Here is a 27,276-nt window from a genome sequence, read left to right as displayed (position 1 = left end):
ACGAAAATATATATACACACATGTAAACACACACACGTTCACATACACACACATTCATGCACATACAGACACACACTCCTATGGCATCAACTGAATAAGAAAATGAAAACTGGATATGGTAACACACATTTATGACCACAGTACTCAGGAGCCTGAGATGAGAGAATGGTCACAAGTTCCAGCCTGACCTAAGCTACACAGTAAGGCCCCATCTCAAAAACAAGAGAGAGAGAGAGAGAGAGAGGAGAGAGAGAGAGAGAGAGAGAGAGAGAGGGAGGGAGGGAGGGAGGGAGGGAGGGAGGGAGGGAGGGAGGGAGGGAGAGAGAGAGAGAGAGAGAACAAGAAAATGGCATTACACTTCCTAATTTTAAACTATCACAAAGTTACAGTAATCAAAACAGTATAGTACTGCCATGAAAACACTCAGACAAGTGGTGCAGATAGAGAACTTGGAAATAAACAAACACAGAGGGCTACTTGATTTTTGTTTTTGTTGTTGTTGTTGTTTTGAGATAGGGTTTCTCTACGTAGCCCTGACTGTCCTGGAACTCACTCTGTAGACTAGGCTGGCCTCAAATTCACAGAGATCTGCCTGCCTCTGCCTCCCGAGTGCTGGGATTAAACACCCAGGTAGTTATTTAATTTTCAGTGAGAGAGTCAAAAACACACAATGCAAACAGATTAGAGACACCTCAATAGTGTGGAGACAATTGCCTATCCACAGGCACAAGAGTGGGACTGGACATTCTACACAAGCACCAACTAAACATGCAATAAATTCTTTTTTTTCCCCTTCCGACAGCTCTTATTTTATTCTAACAGTTATCTGACAGTCTCATTATACACAGTCTACAATGTTCAAATATAAACTCAAATAAATCAGATGTTAATTGCAGAAGGCTACATAGTTAGTCTCAGGTCAGCTCAGGCTACACATTGAGAAACCTGTTTCAGTGTAAAACTAAGCCAAAAATTCTAATGTGACTGTCTGTGGAGAGGAAAGGGACAGAAGTTGCACATGTGTGGGAGAGGTGTTGGAGAAAATGAACTAATCACTCTTATTTCACAATTGAGTGTCAAGAAAAAACACCTAAACATGAAAATAACTCGGAAATGTGGAAATATGTGTGTCATTTAGAACCTAGGTTTGTGAGGACAAGCAAAGTCAGCAGACTGAGTGACAATGGAGCTAGAAATGGCTGAAGATGGAGAGTCTGCTGGGTTTTTTTGTTTTTGTTTTTGTTTTGTTTTGTTTTAATAATAGGTCTTACTGGGCAGTGGTGGCACAGACCTTTAATCCCAGAACTCAGGAGGCAGAGGCAGGAGGATCTCTATGAATTTGAGGTCAGCCTGGTCTACAGACCAAATTCCAGGACAGGCAGGGCTACACAGGAAAACCCTGTCTCAAAAACCAAATAACAATATAATACTAGTAATAACGATAAGCCTTATAGAACAATATTTGTATATAACCTTGATTTTAAAATTGATACAAAATAAAATGTAGATGTTTTTCTTGAATGGTTTAGGATATCACAATAGACATCCTGGACTGGCCACACTGTGTCTCCAGAATTGAGTACCTACCCTGACACATGGCATTGAGGACCTGAGCTCTGGAGAAAGACTCACTGTTCAAACAAACCACTCCAGCTGTGGAGCTTCGTGAAAATTACCCAACCTTTCTATCTCACTGACCCAACTGTGAAACAGGAAAAATAATGGGATTGCGTTAGAAGGACAGAATTATGCAATGCCTATAAAGTACTTAAAGCTGTTTGTGGGGACAGCAAGGTGGCTCACTGGGTACAGGCACCAAGACTCAAGACCTGAGTTTGATCCCCGGAAACCACATGAAGGAAGGGGAAAATCAACTTTTTCATACAAGCATTCCGACACAAAAGAGCTAGCACACATACACACTCACATTGATAAACGGTGTTGTTGTTGGTTTGTTTGGTTTGTTTTAAATTTGCTTGGAATGGGGTATATGATAATAGTCGTTGCCACAAAAGCTAAGTTGCCTCTGTGATAAATGGCTCCTGAAGACTGGGTTGCTTTTTGTGTCTTTATCCGTTTGTATTTCATTTTCCCTGCTCTGCTCAGCACAGTCACCAAGGTAGCTTTTAGAGTAAACTCTGCCATCTTCTAGTGTGCCGTTCCTCAGCGAAGAGGCACAGGGACACCAAACAGCCAAGGATGCCGAGTAGTGTGTGTGTGGCACAGAAGGAAAAGGGAGCTGACACACATCCCAGAAGTCTTGACTGCAACAGGTGGCAGGTTTCCTTGTACCAGTCATCTGTGTGCCTGAACAGAACCCTGCAGGCTTACTTCCTTACTGTCACCTGTGAGGCAGGAGGTTGCTGATATGGTGACCAACTCTCCCAGTTCACCAGAGACCATCAGAGTTAAGACACTGAAAGGCCAGCAAGCCCGGAAACCATGCTGATCTTATCAATGGTAAAGTCGAGAGTGGTTACTGCTTTGAAGGCTGAAGACTAGATGAGATGATGTTTCCATAATTTCTCATACGTATGGTAAGCTGTCTTCTTAGCAAGACTCAGGCAACACGCTCTAAGCACAAATGGCCTTCCTGGCAGCTGCAGCTTCTTTTTCTTTCTTTTTTCTTGGCTTTGGTGGTTTTGAGACAGGATCTCACTATATAGCCCTGGCTGGTCTGGAACTTACTCTTTAGACCAGGTTAGCCTCAAATTCACAGAGATTTCCCTTTTCACACTGTGAGTATGTGTGTATAAGTGTGTCTGTGTTTTTCTTTTCTCCCCCCCCCCCGAGACAGGGTTTCTCTGTGTAGCCCTAGCTGTTCTAGAACTCCCTCCGTAGACCAGGCTGGCCTCAAACTCAACAGAGATCCGCCTGCCTCTACTTCCTGAGTGCTGAGACTAAAGGCATGTGCCACCAAGCCCAGCAACACACCTGGCTGTTTTATGTGGTTCTGGGGCTTGAACTCAGGTCCTTATGCTTGCGCAGTAAGCACTTTAGGGACTGGACATGCCCTTGGTGCTGCCTTAGGGTATTTATTGTAGTAACAGTTTCTAAACTTTCAGATGGACAGACATTAGCAAGGACTGACTCATCAAGGATGCCAGGCAACACACCTGAAGTCTGTTTCCAATTTGTGTCTTACTTTCCTCCTTCATAGTGGTGCCATAGTGTCCCACTGGGCTGCCAAATGACTCACTGTGTCAATCCCATCTGAAAAATAAGGGCTCTTATCCCCAGCACAAGAAACCCTTTCTGACCTCAAAGCTGAAGCAATTCACCATTCCATAGATGTTAACTGCAGCTGGGAGGAAGTTGCTCACATCTGAGATCCCCACAAACACAAGGACAAAGTTGCCATAGGAAAAGTTACAAAACTTCTGTGGGGGGAGTAACAGAAAAGATCACAAGTTGCTCAAAACCAACACATGGGATGGAGGCCCTGAAGAGGCAGCCGAGCTGCAGAAGCGCCCAGGCAACCGAGACTTCTCTTCCATACAAAGCCTTCTTCTGTTTTCACATTTCTTCTTCTGCTTCCCGGTTACCACCTGAGATCTTCGAGCACAAAATAGAGTACTACAAAACCTCAATAAGCCTTGAGCATGGTCTGTTCCAACAAGCTAGTGCAGGAGGCAGCTCCAGGCAGGGTTTTCCCAAGTATGGTCTGATGTCTGCGGGCAGACTCTTCTGGGACTTGGATGAAAACCCCAAGCTCTGAGCCCCACCTGGGCTTCTAAATTAGGATCCCTTCCAGGGAGACCTAGAGAATCTCCATTTATTGCTAGCTTGCCAGGGACTCCCTGGTGCTGTATAAGGTTTGAGAGCCCCAGTACTAGGAAGACAACGGATAGCCAAATGCAGAGCCATTGAGAAGTCTGTAGGTAGGTGACGGCCATGTTCAACCTCCATCATCCCCAGGTCCCAGATCTGTAAAACAGACCATAGTATCTACCTAGCAGGATAGCTATGGGAACAAAACAGCAAATAAGCACTCCCAGCCCAGGGCCTCGCCCAGAGCAGGTGCTGGGCAGGAATTTGTCTGTTCTCCACCTTGTGTAGTATTCTAAGAAAAGATCCTAATGACAGCTCAGGTTTTCAGTATGTGTTCCTAAGAAAACCAGATGGCTGGCTTAATAAGCCGGGGCCTCCATGTAGTGAGTCACCAACTGCAGAAGCCAAGGTCAGCAGTGCTCAGGAGAGCCTGGGCTATGAGCCACAGGCAGTGGGCCTTCAGCTTTGTGGGCACCAGGATTACCGGAGTAGTCTTAAAACCCTGGCTCTGGGCTCACCAGCCTCAGATCCAGTGGGTTAGGTCCGGGTAGGGCTGTGAATTTGCCTTTCTAGCACATTCTCAGGTGTTGTTCATATTGCTCGGGTCAGATAAACACTTGGGTTTTCACCATTATGAAGGAATTCACTCTACAGCCCTGCACCTACAACCTAATTCCCAGGACACTGTGAACCAGAAAGGAAAGCTATGCCTGTGGCTTCCTGTTTGACATTAGCCTGGTTAGCTACAAGTAAACAGAACGAAAAGTAATGAGCCAGCAACTTGGAGCTGTGTGTGCTGCCTCTGCCCTGAAACATCTCCCTTAGTGGATTCTGAATGACGTGGAATTGGGGCTCCACATCCCTGGCTCACATTCTCTGAGCCTTAGTTTAGTACCTTGGAGTAGAGGAACACATCAGTGGGTCCCAGACCTGGTTGGGCAGTGTTTGAAAGAAAACCTGGTTCCCTGGGTCTGGAGAGACATTTCAGTGATTAAGAACATTTGCCATTTTGCAGAGGATCTGGGTTTCATTCCCAGCACCCAAACATGATGGCATATTTAATAAGCTACGGCTTCCATGTCAACAAGTCCCCAACTGCAAAAGCCAAGGTCAGCAGCGTGAGGGGAAATCTGGGGATCCAATGCCTTCTTTCAGTCTCCTGACTTGGGCACTATATATATGTGGTATACATACATACATACATACATACATACATACATACATGCATGCAAGCCAACCAGTAATACACATTAAATAAATAAAAAACCACCAATTTCCCAGGCCTAACCTCAAAATCTAACAGATCACAATCTCCAAAGGAAACAAACTATGCTGCTTCTTAGGGAGTATTTAAAGAATCAAAACGAACTCCTCTTGTGACTTGACAAGCTACCCTTCCTGGTTCCTCGATGCCACATTACAGCTCTGGGTGGTTTTGATTCTCTGTCCTTACATAGAGGCTGCTCACAGCAGCTTCTCTGTGTTTGCTTCCTGGAGAGGTGGTGATGGTGGTTGTCACTGTTTAGGAAAAATGCCTGCACTAGGGTTTGTCTTTAAAAAGAGATGGGGGGGGGTGCTGAAGCAATGGCTCAGTGGTTAAGAGCACTGGCTGTTCTTACAGAGGACCTGAATTCAGTTCCCTGCACACACATGGTGACTCACAACCATCTGTAACTCCAGTTTCAGGGGACCCAATGCCTGCTCTGAATTTCTGTGGGCACAGGCTAAACATTCACACACATAAAAAGGAATATAAATCTGAAAAGGAAACTAGTCTATTTAATAGTTCATTTTCTGCCGGGCAGTGGTGGTGCATGCCTTTAATCCCAGCACTTGGAAAGCAGAGGCAGGCAGATCTCTGAGAGTTCAAGGCCAGTCCAGTGAGTTCCAGGACAGCCTGGACTACATAGTGAACCCTGTCTCAAAAAACACACACAAAAACAAACAAAAAAACAGTTCCATGTTATATGTACTAATAAACTGGTATTCTGGATTTAGTTTGTAAAACGAACTTCAGGCGCTATAGAGATGTCTCAGTGGCTAAGAGCACTTGTTGCTCTTACAGAGGTCCTAGGTTTGACTCTCAGCACCCACATGTGGCTTACAACCACCTTTAACATCAGATCCAGGAGATGTGACACTCGCTCCCAGCCTCAGAGGGCACCAGGTACACAGGTGGTGCACAGACAGACACGCAGACACACATAAGCACCAAATAAACTTGGATGTAGAAGAGGAAAAGGGAAAGCAGGCTTTTCCAGCTACCTGTTCACCTATTCTCCTGTCCATTATTAACTTAGCACTCACCATCTTCTAGGCTCAGAGAGAGCTATGCTCACAGAGAGCCTGCCTTAGTGGGAAGAGACAGGCCAAAAGCAAGATAAACATAAAGACGAAATGACCTCAAATAGCAATTGACAATGTGGACATAGAAACACACATACAGCATGAAGCAGGCAGAGACAACTCGTAACAGAAGGCCTGTATGGACTGACAGAAAACTCGCCATGAAGGACCAATAGAACCATCACGACAGTCACTGGAATTCTCCTGGACAGCTCCTGTAAATCAAGGCCATGATATACTTGTCATTTCATACAGCTTCAAGGAAGATGCCTTCATGGTTAGTAAAATTCCTTCTGAAGTTGACTCTCAGGATTGGCAAGGCAGCCCCATTGGTAAAGTACTTGCCTAGCTTGCCTGGAGCCCTGAGTTCAGTTTCCAGCATAACCAGAAGTCAGGAAACCCAAAAGTTCCAAGTCATCCTTAGCTATATAGGGATTTCAAGAACAGTCAGGGAGTCCTTCTCTGGATACATGCATAAGTGATAAATGCCACTTCCTCTGAGTACCCAAATAGCATAGTTTTGGACTGCCTACTTCACTGCTGGTGACAGTGAAGAGATATCAGCCTAGGGATGCCAATAAGTTCCTCCTGGAACCCTCCCGGCTGTCAATCACCCCGGGTAAGGGACCTAGTTCCAGACCTAGGAGACTGAGGGGAAACCTCATGACTTCCAAGGCCCCTTCCAACCAGATCTGAAGTTACACAATTCTGTCAGTGTAACCAACGAGGTTTCTTTATCTGGGCTGCAAAATGAGCTGCAGAGTTAGGAGAAGGCTTCCATTCCTGACTCTCAAACACAGAAAAGCTCTCAAGAGGCAGAGGCAATGAAGACACTGCCCAGTCTTGTTATTTTCTTGGCACCTGTGGCACAAAAACTATAGCAGTCTTCTGGGAATTCGGGAAGTGCGGGTCCACGTGTGCTGAAGGCTTGAGGTGCCCACAGGCCTTCCATGCACAAGTCCTTGCCACCATGCCCTTTGGGGTCACACAAATAAGTATTTTAGTCCAGCCTCTAGCTTGGCCACAAGGTCTACCCTTCTCATGAAGTCAACCTGGTTCTCATGGGTGTCATTAGTCCATGAGTGCAGGGTTCTCAAAACTCACTCTACTCTGCAGCAACCCTTGTAGGAATTAAAAACATGTATGTGCGTTGTCTTAGTCAGTGTTCTATTGCTGTGAAGAGACACTGTCACAATGACAACTCTTTTTTTTTTTTTTTTTGGTTTTTCAAGACACGGTTTCTCTATATTATTTTGGAGGCTGTCCTGGAACTTGCTCTGTAGACCAGGCTGGCCTCAAACTCACAGAGACCCACCTGCCTCTGCCTCCCAAGTGCTGGGATTAAAGGTGTGCACCACTAACGCCTGGCCATGACAACTCTTATAAAGGAAAGCATTTAATTGGGTGGCTTACAGTTTCAGAGATTTAGTCCATTATTATCATGGTGGGGAGCAGGACACCACACATGGTATTAGAACAGTAGCCAAGAGTTACATACTGATACACAGGCAGAGAGAGAGAGAGACACAGAGAGAGAGAGACAGAGACTGACAGAGACACACACAGAGACAGAGACAGAGACAGAGAGAGAGAGAGAGAGAGAGAGAGAGAGAGAGAGTGTGTGTGTGTGTGTGTGTGTGTGTGTGTGTGTGTGTGTGTGAGCGTGAGCCTGGGCTGGCATGGTCTTTTGAAACCTCAAAGCCACCTCCAGTGACACTTCCTCCAACAAGGTCACACCCCCTAGTCCTCCTAATCCTTCTCTAATAGTCCCACCCCCTGATGACTAAGAATTCAAATGTATGAGCCTATGGGGCCATTCTTATTCAAACCACCACAAGCATAGATATGAGCCTTAACCCCACACTTAACATATGAGACTTGGGGTAAGGGAAAGACTGGCAAAGTTAGGTCCAGCTAACTTTTCACATGGAGGAGACGTCTCACTCAGGAAACTGCAAGCCAAAGCAGCTGAGGCATGGTTTATCAGCCTCACCACTGTCCACATTTTGGTCAAGCTAATCCACTGATTCCCTATGCACTGGTTGTTTCACAGCATCTCTGGCCAGTACCCAGGAAACACCCATAGTGGGACACCCAAAAATATGTATAATCCTAGCACTTCAGAGGCAGAGGCAAGAGGAACACAAGTCCAAGGACAGCTTGGAACCATAAGAGACCCTGCCTCAGACAGGGGTTGGTGGGGGTGATGACCCCTGTTGATGCCCAATAACTGATTATCGTGACATGGGGACTGAAGGCAACCCAGTGATCCCTGACAGTGCTGGTCCTTCTACTTTCAAGCTTGTGTCCTGTGACACAGAGATAGGTCAGCTCACCAAAAGACACCACCGTCTACTTTATGGTCTCGTACAGAGTAAAGAGGGTTAATGAAGGATTAGCCTGGTCTCTAATAACATAAGCTAAACTCAGAACAACCAGCAGGCTACTTGGCCATGCTGGGTCCTCTCAGGCTCTTTCCAGGGGCTGCCAAACAGCTGCACTCATACTGGCCATCACTAATACACAAATAAGTTGTGGAAGGAAGTCAGGCAATGGTGGCACACACCTTGAATCCCAGCATTTGGGAGGCAGAGGCGGGTGGATCTCTGAGTTCGAGGCCAGCCTGGTCTACAGTGAGTTCCAGAACAACCAGAGCTGCACAGAGAAACCCTGTCTCGAAAACAAACAAACAAGTTGTGGAATGAAAATCAATACACACAGCTAGAAATAAAGAAACCCTGCCCACAGCTATGGGTTGATATTTTTCAATTATTTTTCCATATTTCTCCTACTGTGATATTTTTAATTTTTTACATAGGACACTGGAAGTAGTCCTGTTGGTTAAATGCTCATCTGGCAAGCAATCCTCAGTACCGCATAAACCAAGAATGGGGTCTCAGGTCTGTAATCCTGGCACTTGGGAGTGGGAGGCATGAGGATCTGAAGTTGAAGGCCATCCTCGGCTACTAGTTCATGCCAGCCTGAGCTGCAAGAGACTATCTCAAACGAATGGGCAAATCTTAGGTAACCCAAGTGAGCAGAAAGAGGCTCATGTGTGCTGGGCAAGCCCGTACTGAGAAGCCTTCCCAGCCACAAGCAAGAGGTTTCTATCTGTGAACCTGTACAGGCTGGAGCTGTACTGAGAAGCCTTCCCAGCCACAAGCTAGAGGTTTCTATCTGTGGACCTGTACAGACTGGGGCTGTACATCTCAGTTCCCCACACTAGGCTACTGTAAGAATTAAAGAGCTCTATTATGTTTAACCAGGTGATTGATACCTCGTCTTTGCTCTAGTGATACAAATACATAGCAGATTAGTGCACAGCAACACCCAGAAGATCTACCATCCGCCCATGAGGTGGGAGAGACCGCAGCAAACAAGATAGAACAGACTTTTCTGTCTCTTGGCAACCAGTTTTATTATGCTTTGACCTGGCAGCTGGTAAGGCTTAATATGAATTAACCATCCAGGTTGTGAAAAAAGATCAGGGGCCCTGAAGTGTGGTTTTCTGAGTGGCAGACAAAAACACGTTCATTTTCAGGACTGCCTTTCTTTCTTCTTTATAAAATTTTAGATTTTTTTTTTTTACTTTATCTGCATGGGGGTTCTGCCTGCCTGTGTGTCTGTATGTCTGTGTACCGCATTCATGCCTGTGGAAGTGAGAAGGAGGTATTGGATTCCCTGGAACTGGAGTCACAGATTTTCTTTGAAATGTTTACATTTTATTTTATGTGTGAGTGCTTTGTCTGCATGTACGTAGTCACACCACATGCACATCTGGTACCTGAGGAGGTCAAAAGAGAGCGTTGGATCTGCTGTGGCTGGAATTATGGACGGTTGTGAGCCATAATGTGGGTGTTGGGAACCAAGCCCAGGTCCTCTGAAGGGCAGCAAGTGTCACTGCACCTCACCCCATATATAGTTTCCTGACAGGGGCACTGTGTCACTGGTTCTAGATCTAGCTCTGGCCCTGCCCCTGAGTCTATGTAACACGGATGGACTCAGTCTCTCCTGATAGGGATCTCCTTAACTACGAAAGACTAGAAGAAGACCAGCCAGCGCTTCTCTTACTTGCTTCTAGCTCTAGAGCCATTAACAAATTTTGTGTGGAGACACACAGCTAGCAAGCCACAGCTCAGTCATTCTTTGGACTTTAACATGCATTTCCTGTGTACAAAGGGAACTGTTTACCTTTGTATTTTGGAATGAGGTGTGGTGGTGCACACTGCAATCAAGTGTTCGAGTCCAGGAGATCAAGAGCTAGCTTGTTACATTGCAAGAGCCTGACTCAAAGGGAAAAACATTAAGAAAGGAAGAAAAATGCAATCACTTTTATTTGGCAAATCTGGAACCCCATCCTTAAATTAGGATTTCATACAGGCATGGTAACACACACCCATAGTCCTAGCAGAAGGCAGACAATCAGAAGTTGAAGGGCATCCTCAGCTACACCGTGAGTTTCAGGCTAACCTGGCATACACAAGATCCAACTAGATAGAAAGAGAGTAGGGAAGGAGGAGGAAGAAGGGAGAGAATAAGGAGAGGGAGGGAGGGGAAGAAGGGAGGAAGGAGATCCCCATCCCTTTCAGGCCAGACAGTCAATTTTAGCTGACAACATATACAATGTATTGTTGAAAACCAATCATACAAGAAAAATGATGGGCATGCCCCCCCCCCCCGAGTCCCCACTCTGGAAGGCCCCCGGTACATCATGTTCACTAAAAGCTTTTATCTTGGCTTCCAGTGTCTGCTCTCAGGGTAATCAGTTTAAGGGAAGCCAGATCATCAACTCAAATTTCCTGATCACTAGGCTGAGGAACAAACACAGTCCAAGCAAATCTCGTGAGGCACAGAGAATGAATGCACGAAGGGAGGAGCTGCTTCCTCAAGAGCCAATCAGACCTTAACAAGGGCAAGAGGGCTTTCCTCTCAGGGGCTCAGACTTTAATCTGCAAGCCCTGTTCTGTCTTTCAAGTCTAATATATTCAGGAAATGAATTATGTGTGTGTGTGCATAAATACCCCATACTATGTAAAATAATTCCTAACATAAAACACATAAAATTAGTTATCATAATTTATAGGCTGAATTAACTCAATTCTCCCTGGGAAGTCTCACAATTCCTCATTCAGTGGGAGCCCCATTCAGTGGGAGGCAGGGGGCAGCAGTAGGATATGCTGGTCTATAACAAGATGGTTGCTAAGAAAAGTATGGAGTACTTTAGTGGTTAAGAGCACTGACTGCTCTTCCAGAGGACCTGGATTCAATTCCCAGTACCCATATGGCAGCTCACAACTGTCTGTAACTCCAAGATCTGACTTCCTCACACAGACATGCATATAGGCAAAGCAATGCACATAAAATAAAAATAAATAAATTATAGAAAAAAGAAAAATATAGACTAGATCAGTGGTTCTCAATCTGTGGGGTGGAACCCTTTAGGGGAAGATGTCAAACAACCCTTTCACAGGAATCGCCTAAGACCAGCAGAAAACACGGATATTTACATTACAATTCATAACAGTAGCAAAATTATAGTTATGAAGTAGCAATGAGAATAATTTTATGGTTGGGAGTCACCACAATATGAAGAACTGTATTAAAGGGTTGCAGCATCAGGAAGGTTCAGAACCACTGGTTATAGACGGTCCTGGAGTTTTACCCAGTAACTCAAGTGCACACTCAGGCACAGTCTTGCACTTGGTTTTGCCTCTGACTCCTTATAAAATAAGACCCAAAGTGAGCCAGAGTGGTACTGTCTCCAGGCTGTTAGGATTCAGTCACGGATGGCCTGAGAGCATGCCTCAGTGAACGGAGAGCACTTGCCTAGCATGTGCTGGGCCCTGGGTTCAAGGCCCAAGAATGGAAAAGTCTAGTCATGGAAATGGACCAACACACAGACAAATGGTTAACAACCAAAAGTAGTTACATAATTAAATGCCACCAGCTGGCACTTCTGTTAGAAGCCAAGAAGGATCCATTCGTTACAGTGCGAAATATTCATGAAGAAATTAATTTCCATTTCCTTTAATTTCCAAGAACTCCACTTTTGCCCTAGACTAGCATAGAAGGTCAGAAGACAGGAGAGCAACTACTAAACAGCTCTGCCCAGTTTTCCCAGCTCCAGAGCAGAGGGCTGCCTGCTACCACCGTCACGAGGGAGTAGAGCGGTAGTGGAAGCAACGGTGAGAAAGAGGCGCAGACACGGTCCTACTACTCAGTCAATGGAGAGAAAGAGGTGCAGACACGGTCCTACTACTCGGTCTTCCGTCCTTTGTGAGGTCTGCAGATTGGCCTGGAACTCCCTAGGTAGCCAAGGATAACCTTGAACTTCTGATCCTCCTGCCTCCACAGCCTAATTTCAAGATCTGTACACTGCTCGGGATGGAACTCAGGCCTTGTCCATGCTAAGCCAGCACTCTGCCACCCCTACCCCCCAGGATTAGCACATATGGTTTGAGAGCTTAATAATAATGACTTTTTTTTTAACAGAGTTTCTCTGTGCAGCCCTGGCTGTCCTGGAACCCACTCTGTAGAACAGGCTGGCATGGAACTCACAGTGATCTACCTGCCTCTGCCTCCTGAGTGCCGGGATTAAAGGCATGTGCCACTACCTCCCTCGCTGAGAACTTTCTTATTTGGGATAAAAGTAGAATTCTGAGCAGACTAAGTGTATATGTATATATGTATGTGTGTGTATACCAGTGACTCTGTGTTGAGGGAAGATTATAGAGAGGCGAGAACAAAGTTGGAAGTGCTGTACGCGGCTTTGGCAGTAACACAGCTAGAGAGCATAGTGGGGATGGGTAGGAACAGTAGGGAATGGTTATTATATCAGATGTGATCATGTAGTGGGACACATCTCTAAGCCCAGAACTCAGAAGGCTGAGGCCTGGGCTACACACTGAGTTCCACACTATCCTGGGATACATAATGGAGCCTTGTTTCAACTACATACACCCCTAAAACAGCTGTAGGCAAGGCAGCTCTGCAGTCAACTCCAAGCTGTACAAACTGAGTTAAATCCCTAGGACCCAAATGGTGGAAGAAGAGAGCCGACTTCTACAAGTTGTTCTCTGACCTTCATAATATCGTATCATACACAAATGTTAAATAAATGTAATATTTTTAAAGATTTATTTATTTTTATTTCATATGTATGTGTTTTGCCTGCATGTATACGTAGGGGTGAACCCATAATATTGTCCAAAGGAGTATGAACACAGGTGAGATATTTAAGGAAAGTAAAAGAAAAAAACCTCTCTCTCTTGGAAGCCTGCCACGCTTCTGATCTCCCAGCTTGGTGTGTAAGTGCTTTCTCCTGTAAATAAAAATATTTGTTTCCATATTGCACTGGTTCATATACATGTATGTACATGCAGCACATGAGTGCAGGGCTTGTGGAGGCCAGAAGATGGCATCAGGTCTCTGGAACTGGAAGTTCTGACCATTAATGAGCCGCATGTGGGTGCTGGGAACTGAACCTGAGTCCTCTGCAAAAGCAGCAAGACTCTTAGGCACTAGACCATCTGGTTCAGTAAACATAACTATTACGAAGTTTACTTTTGTTTTTTTGTTTTTGTTTTTGTTTTTTTTGAGACAGGGGGTTTCTCTGTGGCTTTGGAGGCTGTCCTGGAACTAGCTCTTGTAGACCAGGCTGGCCTCAAACTCACAGAGATCCGCCGGCCTCTGCCTCCCAAGTGCTGGGAAGTTTACTTATTTTTAATTACGTGTGTGTGTGTGTGTGTGTGTGTGTGTGTGTGTGTGTTTAATTTGTGCACTTGAGTGTAATACTGGCAGAGACCAGAAGGGGGCATTGGATTCTGTGAAGTTGGGGTTAGAAGTAGTTGTGAATTGCCTGACATGGGTGCTGGGAATCAAACTTGGGTCCTCAGGAAGAGCAGTATGTGCTCTAAACTGCTGAGCCATTTCTCTATCCTCTTCAAAATTTTGTAAACCAAAAATATTTAGTTACACTAAGGTAAACTCAATAACTTTTGCTCAGGTTGGGCAAGGGACATGAAATGATGAAGAAACCTGAGGGTGATCCCAGGGTGTTTAGTGCAAGCTTCTACAAGAGTGAAGTGTCTATCCACTAAGATGGGGAAGGCAAAAGGAAGGCAGGTATCAGGAAAGGAAGTGAAAAGTCTGCTTCCCAAAAACTGCTGTCTACATTTGCTCTAAAGCCAAGGCGACAGAATTGAGAAGCTGGTCTTAAATTCCACACAGAGATACAAGGTAGTCTGCACAGCCAAGAGCAACAGTAAGAAAGAAGGGTAAAGCTAGAGTCCTGGCATGCCCTGATCTCAAAACTCCTTGGCTTCAATAATCCAGACAGGGTGCCACCACTGTAACAACAGGCATGTGGTATGTAGAAGTCTACAAATCCAGACACAAACTCCACATTTATATTTGATGTATTTTCGAGTCTTGTCAACAAACACTGCTTGAAAAAGTGAATATCCAATATCCACATTTGAGGAGATAAAGTTGGATGCCCTGCCCCACACCACACACATTATTAACTTAAAATTAATCAAAAAATGAAATGGAGCAGCCAATACAATAATAATTCTAAGTGTACAAAAAAATCATCAGCACAAACTTCATGACCTCAAACAGACCAACAATTTGCTGGGCATGCTGGCACACGGCTGTAATAATGCCAGCACTTCCAGGCTGAAGTGGGATTGTCACCAGCTCAAGGCCAGCCTGGGTATGAGAGTGAGACCTTGTCTCAGTAAACCAAAACCAAAGCAATGGCTGGGGAGACGGCTCAGTGGGCAGATTCCTTTCTGTGTAAGCAGAAAGGTCTGCTTTGGGGTCCCCCAAATCACACTGGGGTGTGAAGGTGCAGGTATGTGATCCTAAGGCTTGGAGAAGAGGATCCCTGAAACTTTCTGGTCAACCAGTCCAGACAAGGAGCTCCAGGTTCAGTGAGAAACACAGCTCAACAAAAGTAAGGTGACCAGGCCTTTGCTCCTAGGACTCAGGAGACAGAAGCAGGCAGCTCTCTGTGAGTTCAAGATCAGCCTGGCCTACTAGTGTATTCCAGTCCATCCAGAGCTACACAGTGAGACCCCCATCTCAAAACCAAAAATTAAATTTAATTAATATATTTAATATTATATTTAATCTAATATAATTACCATTACTATAGTAGAAATATATTTAATATGTTAATGTGATATATCTTATATGTAATATGAATATATAATAAACACAAATTATTATGACAGGCTATGGAAAGGAAGCAGGGAATGGGGTGAGGAGAGGGAGGGAGACAAGGGAAAATACAGAAAGCAATCCTCATTCAGGTGTGCACAGCATCACTGTATGCTTTCTTTCTTTCTTTCCTTCCTTGCTTCCTTTCTCTTTGCTGGTGCTATTTATTTTTTGGAGACAGGCTTCAAGGTGTCTATGTAGCAAAGGCTGACCTTGAACCCTGAATCTTTCTCTGTCCATCTCCCAGATGTCAGGATTACCTTTCCCGTGCTGTTTTCACTCCCCAGAAAGCTTTAAAGAAATGATTAAAATGTCTCCTGCCTCACTCACGCAGCTGGGCTCAACAACTAACTGAGAACAGCTGTTAGCCCTCGGGCTTGTAAGAGAAGCCAGTGGAGAACACGCCAGGGAACCGCAGGGTGCAAAGGCCAGGGGGCTGCTGAGGCGGCTCAAGATCTCCTACTCTTCAGACTTAGATTTCTAAATCGGTACCCGGCTACTGGACCAGAGACCCGGCTTTGGCAAAGGGACCAAAATGTGTCATCGTATAAAGTATCAATTTTACCTCCCAGTAGGGTGACTCTAAGACCTGGCTGACCGGCTGGGTTCTCTGAATGTCGCCTGCAAGCAGCGGGGCTCTAAAGACTTTAAAGTGAAAATCCAAGTAAGGAAAGAGGAGGGAGGTGGAGTTTACCTTACTCTCACCTCCTTATGGGGACTCTGGCACCTAGCTTTCACTTGGGTTAACCTTGGACCCTAACCCCTATAGCTTAACGGGCCCAGCATCTCGTCCAAAGATTTATTTATTGTCCCCTGGTCGATCGCCCTCAACCTGCAGCGCTCAAGACGCACTGCGCTCACCCGGTTTGGTGCTGTCTCTGTGCCGTCCCCGCGTGTTGCGTTCCTGCAATGCTAGGTCCTCAAGGTGTTGCGTCCCCGGGGTGGTCAATCTCTTCCGACTCCCTTCCAAACGGAGCTTGCGACCCCAAGCGACTGACCTTTTTTGGGTGCTTGGCGGTTTTTTCCATCCGGCCCCACATCACTTCCCGTGTAGGAGAGAGCGGTGGGGGCGGGCCCTGCGCGCCTCCACCTCCGCCTCCTATCACCTGCCCACAGGCCCCCCAGTCAAAGAAAAGACCTCTCCCCTCGCCTGGCCCGAAACTGGTCTTCTTGTCCTGTTGAATAAGGTGCGGGAACCATAGGGAGTGGTTTTCGTTTTGAGACCCAAAGTGCCATTCATGAAAAGGTCAAACTGCTGGGGGATCCGGGGGAGGCAAGGCGTGCCCTGGTGACTCCGAAGCCTTTTCCTGGCTGTGCATCCTCGCTGGGGACAGACTGGGCATAGCCTGCCAGGGTTCCTGGATGTGACAGCGAGAAACATAAAGTAAGATTTAGGCAGGAAAAAAAAAAAATTAACACCATTCTGAGAGGCAATGGCCAGCAGAGTCTAAGTGAACACAGTCTAATTCTGATTACAGTCGGCCTGGATTCCTAAAACTGTTAAGCCAGTTAGCACACAGTTAAGAGGGAAATTATGGGGTGCCATAATATACTAAGACCGGCAGGGTCAGGAGCATCCTATGAACCTCTGCTGCCTCCCAGTGGCCTCTTCGAGATGCCCAGGGTTTTCTTTGAGCAGTTTGGATCTTGACCCGGGGATTAGATTATTAGCCAAACCCATCCAAAGGTGGCTCAGAGCTCTCAACACTGGCCTTTGAGTCTGCCCCCTTGTGCTTTCAGAACTCCACATGCAAGACAAGGAAAAAGTTGGCAAGCCTGAGTTCAGCTTCTGTCCATGCAGGTCTCCACTACAAACTCCAGCTGCCGACCAGTGACCCTCCAGTCTGCCGGGACTGCCTCACAGTGCAGTCAGTTTCTCACATCTGTCTAAGGAGCCTTCTGCTGATGGCAGCTCCTGGAGCCACCCATGCTTCTGTAAGTAGCCCCAATAAACTCACTGCCTCACCAAGCTGGACCTGAACAGAATGGAATCTTTCTACCCTTTCCTCTCATCTGGTGTGAACAGAAATCCCTCCAGACCTCTATGGTTAGCTAGTGGCAAGCTCCATTCTCTGACCTTCAGACAGGCTTTATTTGAACAAGCAACCCAAGGGAAGCCAGGTAATCATCTTCTTTCGGGAACTAGCTCTTAAGGAGCTACTATTTTTCAATACCATCACACTGGGGACCTTTGGGGGGACAAACAGTATGTGAACTATATAACGGAACAACACAGTGACTGCTGATGGCTGGTATCATCCGGGTGGAATATCCACCTTCAGCATTCTCCACTTCAGCAGCCAAGGAGCCACGACTTGGAGTTTAGACAGATGATACTGTGACGATTCATCACCTGAGGGTGCTTTCAATGAGTAAGGCAATTTAGGCACATAGGTGCAACAATGGACCAGGCCACAACTTACTTGTAAGACAGATGCTTACCTAGGAAACTCCAGCAACATCCAGTAAGGGTCTCAATAAGGAAAGTAAAGGATGTCACTGGTAGCTAGACAGAGTGGAAGGTGCCTGCATCCCAGCCACTGGGGGTGGGTATGTAAGAGAGGGACTCAGGCAGGAATATCACTTGATTGAAGGGTCTAAAGCCAGCTTGGGCAGCACATTGGGACCATCTCTACAAAATAAGTCTTTGAACACATAAAAATATCTCCAAATTAGCACTTGGAAGGCAGATCTCTGTGAGACGAGGCCAGCCTGGTCTACAGAGTTAGTTCCAGAACAGGCTTCAGAACTACAAAGACACCCTGTCTCAAAAACCAAACAAACCACCACCAAATCAAGGAAAATCCCGTGTCCTGAGTTCTGTGACAGGTATGCGATTTTACCTTTTTGTGATTTTTTATTCCTCTGTTTTTGGTTCACTGGCAGACAGTCTGAGACTGTAAGAAACACATCAAGAAGACCTTGGCAGACATGCTATAAGGTGAGATCTGGAGGAGCTGAGAGATGCCTCACCTTCTTGGTTTCTTGTCTGGGCAGGAATTTGGCCATCTGAATCTAAATTTGGGTAAAAATCCGGCTAATTAATGCACCATCTGAATCCGAGTAGCTGCTGGGGAGTTTGCCTCCCGACTATGAATCTGAAACTTGCAAGTCTTTGAGATGGGCCCCTTTCTTTTGCTTAAGTGCTGTGTTTGTCTGTCTTGACGGTACTGACAGCACGGACCTGACTGGGATGCAACCTAACACGGGACAGACACCCTCCTCCTCTCTAGATTCCTGCCTGACCCACTGAAAGGACATGAAACAGAGAATCTGGGATTACGACTAAAAATGTGGGGGAAAACTTTTTACACTGGCAGCCAAGGACACTCTGTGCTCACCAGCACTGCTCACCCTCCCCTCCTTCCTAATTATGCCGGTCTGTATACTTTAAAAGCTTTGACTTTAAAATAAAAGTCCAAGATACATTATATTTGGAAAAATATTGTGCTTTTACTCCCACAAGAAAAAAATTATATGGGTTAATAGTCCTTTGTGGTGGCTGCACACAGCAGCTCCAATAAAAGATGATCACCCCAGCTGCTGGCTGCAGGTCAGTACACCCCTGATGCCTACAGTCTTTCTGCACTGTGCCTCACCTTGGGCAGCTAGCAGCCAACTCAGGCAGAATGGCCACGGTACAGGTTTTAATGGGTTAATATGATGTTGCCATCTGTATGTCCTTAGTAATAAAATGTCTGTTCATGGAATTTGCCCATTTTCTACTTGGATCATTTGTTGATGTCACTGTTGAGTTTTATACAGGTTCTCTATCAGACATGTGCTTGCTTAAACTTTTTCACATAACTTGTACCAGGAAAAAAAAAAAGTACATTTTACCAGTCCTTCATACATGGCCAATCACTGACAAGAGATATGGGGTCGGGAGTGTACCTCAGTCAAAAGAACAAGAGATTCCTATTTCTGACTTGTGCCTTCCCCCTTTTAAGAAGCAATAAAATCTACTTTGTTAATTAGGGTTTTCAATTCTAAAAATTATGTAAACTTTGTAATTTAACAATCACCCAGATGATAATGGTTTTAAGGACATAAAAGGTATTTTTTATGTTTATACTCTATAAATTACCCCCTTCCCACAGCATAGACAGAGGGACAATCTAGTCAGCTTCTGCCAACAAACTCTGCTACTGGACATAATTCATTTACCTTTTTGCCTTTTATTTTGGTCACTAACCGTTTTCTTCTTATACTGGCTCTGTTATACATGGCTTGTTTGCAGAATGTCATGCCTTTTCAGGGCCTGGTAGGGCACACATTACAGAAAAAAATCCTGCCTGTTCCATCTGCAGCAGATCTACATTCTTGTCACTGAGAGTTTTAAGTCTACCCTGTATCTTTAAATGTCCTGTCCGTTTGCTAAGGTAAAACAAGTTACAATCAGACTGGAGGGCTCTGAGTAAAACATCCCTCCACAGTCTCTCAGTTTAAATCCAGTTCTCTAGACAGATCCTGCATTAATGCCATTGTAGCCATAATAACTACAGAAAAATTTTATAAAGGGATAAACCTTACTCAGTCCCCTATATATATTTTCAAAGGTTAAGCTTAAAACAAATAACTGAAAACAAAGTCATATATCTAGATTTACCTAGACAACACTCTTAAATGCTTCCAGAGAGCTGTAAAATATGACATTTAAAATGTTAACTAAAAAAGCTTATAATATCAGACAGAGAATTCCAGATCCTGACAGTGACCCAAAGTCTCCAAAGATTATAGGACACCTCGACATCTACACAATGCTGACTAGGGGGCAGGATGCCCCAATGCACACCTGCTACCAGGACCTGGCCCAGACTGTGGACAAGCAACAGGACATTGGAAAACTGATTGCATCCCTTTTGCCTAGACAAAATAAGGTCAGTCTTTTCCATGTCCCTCTTCCACAGAGAGAAAGAAAACTCTCACCTTATAGGCCTGGCAAAGACTGATGCTGTTCTTTGATGCTTCTGCCTGCTAATGGAGACTTGGGTATGACTAACTGTATATGGACTGGACCTTCTCATTTTTAATAGATTTAGGAACTGTATAAAATTTATCCTTCTCAGATCTCTGATAGTATTAATGGTCAAACTGTAGCCAGCTTAATAGCTCATTTAATAAAGTTCTGACAAGCTGATAAAACAGTGACTACCTGCTGTTCAGTCACAAGCTCAAGGTTTTCAGATTTATTTTGGTTGTCATCTAAATATAAACTTAAAGGGCTTTTCATCAGGCCAAAGGCACCTCTGTCCAATCTATACCTGACTCTCTGGACAGAAGAAAAATGTATAAGCTTTTAACTCAAACCTGTAGTTTTTGCTAGTACTCAAAGGTATGAGCCTGTTCCTGCTGTTTTACAGGTACCTGATATCTGCTTCTTCTACAATGCAGATTTTGGTACAGATTAATAATACTAATATGTCTACAACTTTTATGTCCTTTTGTATAATAAAGTCCATATAGGCTTCAGAGGATCAAAAGTCATAAAGCTTGGATCCACTTCTCACAGGTCAAAAAGACTCCAGATAAGTATAGCTTTTGCTAGCCCACCTGTCTGTTCCTGAGGATGGGATTATCTCCCCTTGTCTTGGGACTCCTGCCCTTCCTGATAACTAAAACTATGGACCTAAGAGTTCTAATTAAGTATATAAGTTTTAACTTCTGTTCCCAGTTTAAACATGTCTCAAACAGGTTTCCACTTCTGGTTTCTACTTCTGAAGACGCATCCGAGCATCAGTTGCTGACTACAGGCTGCTCCTAAAGACTATGAGCTCTGAAATTAATGGGAATGTAAACAAGTCCAGCCAATGTGAACACTCTCAGTCTCTTCAACAGAGTCTGCCAACAAGATGCTTCTGATAAATACTCCACTGCCTAAATTCCCTCTTTGCTTTTGACTAGCATTTCACCCTGCTTTGGCACCTGACTAGGACACCCCAAAGTCAGCAGGAAGTAGCACAGGAAAGAATATGTCATCCCTTTTCCCTGGTTGAAATGCTAAGACAAAAAGAAAACTCCCTTACATAGGGCACAAGATAAAAATTGCCCACTAGTAACCCAGGATTGAGTTACCTATAAGAAGAGGAGGGAATGAAAGGGGTAAACTAAACTCAAAAGCTTCACTTCTATTAAGTTAGAAATAAAGGGACCAGACCCTCACTCAGCCCCCTGCTTTAGTAACCATGACAGGCTTCAGAAAAGACACGTAGGCCTCTGACACAAGGAAACTCCATATCCTCTGGCCTCCAAGAGCCTAGAGCCAAAACTGAACATAAAGAACTCAAGACCCCCCACCACCACCCACCTAGCCTCCTAGATGCTTGGCTCCTGGGAACTAGCCACAAAAGAAACTCCAGGGGGGACCAAAAACCTCCCCTGTAGTCTCCAGGATATAGTTCTGAAAACTATTGGTATCTATGTACAACAGGCCACCTGCAAATAACAAGAATGTTCCCTCTCAGCATTGACCAATAAAAATAATTGGTAAGCAGGTATTTCATGCCAAAATATGACTGAGAAATTCTCCTAATTGTTCCCAAATGTCAGCCAATCAGAAACCAACCGGTACCTACTGATGTAATCCTGTAACTTGTGTCTTTAAAACCTAGCAGCAGACAGGGAACTACAGTGCCTCTGGAGGCTCCTGTGTCAGCTTGCTAGATGGGGTCCCTGTCATGGTCGGATGAATAATCAATACAATTAAAACCTTGCTTTTGCAGTTTAGTGGGTCTGTCTTCCTGGTGGTCTCTGGGGATCTTTGCAACTTGGGCACAACATTTATGGGGCCTTGAGAGATGGCTCAACAGTTAAGAGCACTAGGTGCTCTTCCAGAGGTTTTGAGTTCAATTCCCAGCAACCACATGGCTGCTCACAACCCTCTTCTGGCCTGCAGGCATACATGCAGGCAGAACACTAAACAGTAAATAAAGAAATCTTTTTAAAAAGATGTATATGAATGTTTTGTCTGCATTTATATCTATCTGCACACCAGAAGAGCTCATGACCCATGGGACTACAGTTAATAGATGGTTGTGAGCCACCAACTCGGTGCTGGGAATTGAACTCAGGACCTCTGGAAGAGCAGCCAGTGTTCTTAACTGCTGAGCCATCTCTCCAGCCCTAGAAAAGGGGAATCTTAAAAGTACACACTAAACAATTAAGCATACTGACTAAATTAATTTATGCAATAGGAAATGCTGCCCTGTCCTGATACAATATTAAAAAGCCAATAAATAAGCGAACATTAAAGTGAAACATCTTGGGGCTGCAGAAATGGCTCAGCAGTTAAGAGCACATTCGTTCCTACATAGGACTGAGATTAAGTTCCCAGGACCCAGGATCACAACCATCTGTAATTCCAGCTCTGGATATTCAACAACCTTGGCCTCCAGAGGCACTTGCACTCATGTGTGCATAACCCACATGAAGCACACATAACTATATAACTAAAAAGAAATATTTTTAAATGAAGCATTATTTTAGTTAGATGTGGTGATGCTTCATAATCCTAGCACCTGTGGCAGGACTGCATGTGAGGCCAGCCAGAGCTACACAGACAGATCCTATCCAGAAAACAAATGTCAGCACCGTACAAGCCAGGCATTTGGAAAGCTGAGGCGGTACTGCTTAGAGTATGAGGCCAGTCTGTGTTACATAGTGAGCTCTTGCCCTGAAACAAACTAACAAAGAATTAATGTCATAAATAACATACATTGCCTGGCAGTGGTCGCTCATACCGCTAATCCCAGCACTTGGGAGGCAGAGGCAAGTGAATCTCTGAGCCCGAAGCCAGCCTGGTTTACAGAGTGAGCTCCAGGACAGCCTCCAAACAATACAGAGAAATCCTGTCTCCAAAACCAAATAAACAAATAAAGGAACAAACAAATAAGTAAATAAATAGTAACTAGCCCATGATTTGTTTATTTAAAATGTACCTAATGTTCACTTGAGTAATAGTCCATGTGCAATTTCAACAGACCAAATGGTAAGCAATGCCTACGTTTTCACTCCACGCAGAATTAGTTCCTCTTTTCTTCTGACTCTTGCAACAATTTCACCTTTTCTTTTAATTCCTTCTGGTCTCTGGAATATTGTTCAAATATTGGCTGATAAATATACACTCCTCCAGCAATCCCAAGGACGGTAGCAAAAAGCAGTTGTGGAAGAGTCAGTCTCCCGAGCATCGCTGCAACAAGTAGTGCACAATCTGAGGGCGGCTACGCTCCACGGGCAGCAAATCTCTTCAGATCTGTTTCCAGAGAAAAGGGGACAAAGAAGGGACCACTTAGCACAGGAGCCTTTTTTAAAAAGTGCCTTCAGAGCCGGGCGTTGGTGGCGCACACCTTTAATCCCAGCACTCGGGAGGCAGAGGCAGGTGGATCTTTGTGAGTTCGAGACCAGCCTGGTCTACAGAGCTAGTTCCAGGATAGCCTCCAAAACAATACAGAGAAACCCTGTCTTGAAAAACCAAAAAAAAAAAAAAAAAAAAAAAAAAAAAAAGTGCCTTCAGGGGCCAGACAGTGTCAGAGTCCCTGGCGTGGAAGTTACAAGCGGTTGTAAGCTGTCTACACAGGTGCAGGGAACTGAACTGCAGTCCTTCAGAAGACCAGTATCACTCTTAACCTGGGCCATGTCTCCAGCACCGCAACTGCCCTTTACAAGACTTATTACTACTTTACTGTGCTGTGAATGTTTTTGTAATGTTTAAGAATCACTAAATCCCAACACTTGGGAGGCAGAGGCAGGTGGATCTCTGAGTTCGAGGCTAGCCTGGTCTATAGAGTAAGTTCCTAGACAGACAAACAGTGAAACCCGATCTTGAAAAAAACAAAACCAAACAAAAAAGAATCACTAAGCAATAAATACAAATACATACAGGTTTGCAGGACAGCATATTGACTCACTATGGAATATTTTCTAAAATTGCAATTTAGTTGCTAATAGTTAAAATCATATTTTATATTAAAATTTGCATTTCCTCCAGGCATTGTAGTTCATTCCCATATTCCCAGAACTCAGGTGCAGCCAAGAGGATAGGGAGCTCAAGGTTACCCTTTAGATACATTGCCAGTTTGAGGCCAGTCTGGATACCATAACAGGTCTCAAACAAACAAACAAATCAACAAAAACCTTAAAAAGGAAGCTACAGGGAACGAAGGTCAGAGGGTGATGTGAGACAAAGCTAAATATGGTTCTTTGAGATAGGCAGCTGCTCAAGAGATTACAATCCTCCCTTCAGCTCCCAAGTGCTAGGATGACAGGCTTATGCCACTAACAGCCATGTTAGTCCCCTCAGTGTGCCTAAACAAAGTCATACACCACTTTTCACTCCAAAAGATACCTGAAGGGAAGTCCAATGTGATCATCTCAGTTTAAAACTTGTCTAAAGAACATACTTTTTAGCAAGCTTCATGACAAAAACCATTTTAAGAGGCTGTAAAACTTTACTGAGCCAGGCCTTTAATCCCAGCACTATGGGGTTGGGGGTGGGGGTGGGCAGAGATCTGTGAGTTTGAGGCCAGCCTGGTCTACATAGTGAGTTCTAAGCCAGCCAAGGCTACATAGAAGGACCGTATGTCAAAAAAGCAAAGCAAAACAAAACAACAAAACTTTGTTAAGTTCCTTTTTATACTTTTGGAGATAGCAAATGCAAATCATTTGCGTGCCTTTTTTTGGGAAAATAGAGATTTTTGCTTCTAGTTCTAACAACTGAAAATAATGGAAACTCATAAATGGACATAGCACCTTCTAGAAGATAGTGCTGATTGTTAATCACCTTGGTAAGATGTTAGTGAATGAGAGAAGCAGAGTGAAGGAGCCACACACTTTCTGGACTGTGGCATGGATTCCTAATGCAGGCTCCAAGTCACAAAAGTCAGCAGCAGCTAACTGTACTGTAATAGCTCTCAAATGCAAAGTAAGCACACCAGGGAAAGGAAGGCATGTTTCTCCTAGATCATACAGCTGACCACACAAATGACAATTTTACCAATCTTGCTTTGGTTCAAATGCAAAGAATTAAAAAAAAAAAAAAAAAAAGGTACAAAAGCCAGAGGCCATCTGAAACTGTTTCTCATGTAGTGGTTTTTGGTTGTTTTTGTTGTTGTTAAAACTGAGTCTTCTGAATCTCAGTTTGTTCAGCAGCCCTCCCCCCACCTTTTTAAAGGTTGCAATTGAACAGTGGGTTTGCCAGGCGGTGGTGGCTCACAACTTTAATCCCAGTACTCAGGGCAGAGACATGAGGATCTCTGAGAGTTTGAGGCCTGCATGGTCTACATAGTGAGTTCCAGGACATGCTCCAAAGCTACACAGAGAAACACTATCTTGAAAAAAACAAACAAACTAACTAAAAAAAAAAACAAAAAACAAAAAAAAGAAAAGAAACAAAAACAAAACAAAGGGTTTCATGAACTTTAGTTTCCAGGACAAAAAAAAACCCCAAAAAACAAAAAACCAGTTTCGTTAAACACTCTAAAAGACAAGTTGAATAATTAGGGCTTCAGTGTCTACGTGGAACCATGGTGTTGCAGGCCCCAAGCCAAATTACCTTGAGCTATCTTTAACCCCCTTTAGCCATCTGTAAGTGACCAAACATTTATTTGTTTGTTAGGGTTCCTCTGTGGCTTTGGAGGAGGAACTAGCTCTTGTAGACCAGGCTGGTCTTGAACTCACAGAGATCCACCTATCTCTGCCTCCCGAGTGCTGGGATTGAAGGCGTGAGCCACCACCACCTGGCATGACCAAATATCTTTTATAACTATCAGGTAAAATCCTGAGATGCAATAACAACCCCCTGCCACTTCTGCCAACCAAAAAACTAAGAAGTAAGCAGAGGGCATCTGCAGCCTGAAGCACAGACAGCTCCACTTACTGTAACTCATCTACTCGATGTTCCTATCAACATATTTTTAAAAGATTTATTTTTATTTTGTGTGCTTGAGTATTCATTTTCGTGTATGTATCTGCAACGGCATGCATGCCTGGGGAGGCCCGGAGTCAGTGTGTGGTCACTGGGATTCAAACCAGGGAATTCTGCAAGTGCTTTTAACCATGGAGCCATTTCTCCAGCTCCCACCAACTACTTTTTTAAATGATTGATTGCTGGGCTCACTTTGATCCCAATTCTCATGAGGGTATTGTGAGTCTGAGGCCAGCCTGGTTACATAGCGATTCCCAGGCACACACATAAATAGACGAGGCCGAGTGTGCTGCACGCATTAAACCCCAGCACTCATGAGGCACCGGTAGGAAGATTTTTGTTTTGTTACTAATCTACATGGTGAGATCAACTCAAGAAAAATAAATTAAATAAATTGAGAAAGTATATAATTCGGAATAGAGAAATCCCCTGGGTGTCGGAAAACAGATTAATAATTAAAATTCACTGACATGGGGCTCAGAGGTTAAGAGCACTGGCTGCTCTTCCAGAGGTCCTGAGTTCAACTCTCAGCAACCACTCTATGATGAGATCTGGTGCCCTCTTCTGGTGTGCAGGCAGACATGCAGGCAGCACACTGTAAATCATAAAAAAAAAAAACTTTAATAAAAGAACCAAATCGCTGGCGTGTCTCTCTCCTGTCACTGTAAGCCCCTGAAGAAACCGTTGCCACGCAAGGGCACGGCGTGTGGGGAGTGCGCCGCGGTCGCCCGGGAGCAGGATCTCAGCACTTCACTGCCTCCCTCCGCTGTTACCTCCACGCGCCTCCTCGGCGGGCCGGCGAGGTGCCGGGAGCAGTAAAACGTCCGGTCTTTACTTTAGTCTTTTCCAGGACCGAAATCCAGTAAGAGAGGTGAGGTCCCGCACTACCTAGAGACTCAGCCGCTTCCGGCCGCGTTTCCGGCTGTGGCTGTGCTGGGGCCGCCCCACGACGGCGGCTCGCAGGGCCCAATTTTAGTGGTGCGCACCCGCCTGCAAGGAGGTAAGAGATAAGT

General features: G+C 44.8%; 2 protein-coding genes and 1 long non-coding RNA gene across 9 annotated transcripts in view; 1 reads left to right on the top strand and 2 right to left on the bottom strand.

Annotated features, from left to right (window-relative positions):
- Positions 1–16,330, bottom strand: part of Rab27a (RAB27A, member RAS oncogene family) — a 51,224-nt gene extending 34,894 nt beyond the window's left edge. Inside the window, exon 1 of the mRNA XM_005073736.4 lies at positions 16,204–16,330. The gene's annotated coding sequence lies outside the window, so the exon portion shown is untranslated. The remainder of the gene's footprint in view (positions 1–16,203) is intronic.
- On the bottom strand, positions 14,519–27,174 carry Pigbos1 (PIGB opposite strand 1). 7 transcript variants are annotated; one of them, XR_002383536.2, is made up of 4 exons: positions 27,037–27,174; positions 23,280–23,593; positions 18,186–18,357; positions 14,519–16,700 (listed from the first exon to the last, which is right to left on the bottom strand). XR_002383536.2 is itself a non-coding variant. In XM_021229382.2 (3 exons), the coding sequence occupies exon 2, from the start codon at positions 23,526–23,528 to the stop codon at positions 23,364–23,366; it is 165 nt and encodes a 54-aa protein (XP_021085041.1). In that variant the 5' UTR covers positions 23,529–23,593; positions 27,037–27,174; the 3' UTR covers positions 14,519–16,700; positions 23,345–23,363. The 7 variants fall into 7 exon arrangements, 3 of the variants coding, with proteins under 3 accessions (XP_021085041.1, XP_040595874.1, XP_040595875.1); XR_002383537.2 differs by having other exon boundaries at positions 23,345–23,593; XR_002383538.2 differs by having other exon boundaries at positions 18,316–18,357; positions 23,345–23,593.
- On the top strand, positions 15,873–18,342 carry LOC121137527. Its single transcript, XR_005874800.1, has 3 exons — positions 15,873–16,006; positions 17,083–17,277; positions 18,229–18,342. It is a non-coding gene; the product is annotated as an uncharacterized LOC121137527 (long non-coding RNA).
- Positions 27,175–27,276: the final 102 nt, after the last annotated feature.

Source organism: Mesocricetus auratus, unplaced genomic scaffold (genome assembly GCF_017639785.1).
Source record: "Mesocricetus auratus isolate SY011 unplaced genomic scaffold, BCM_Maur_2.0 Super-Scaffold_100691, whole genome shotgun sequence".
NCBI lineage: Eukaryota > Metazoa > Chordata > Mammalia > Rodentia > Cricetidae > Mesocricetus > Mesocricetus auratus.
This window is presented reverse-complemented; position numbering and strand designations above follow the sequence as displayed.

Excerpts from the sequence above, each read along its gene's own strand:
- Pigbos1 (XM_021229382.2), bottom strand. The coding sequence starts at position 23,528 with ATGCTCGGGAGACTGACTCTTCCACAACTGCTTTTTGCTACCGTCCTT.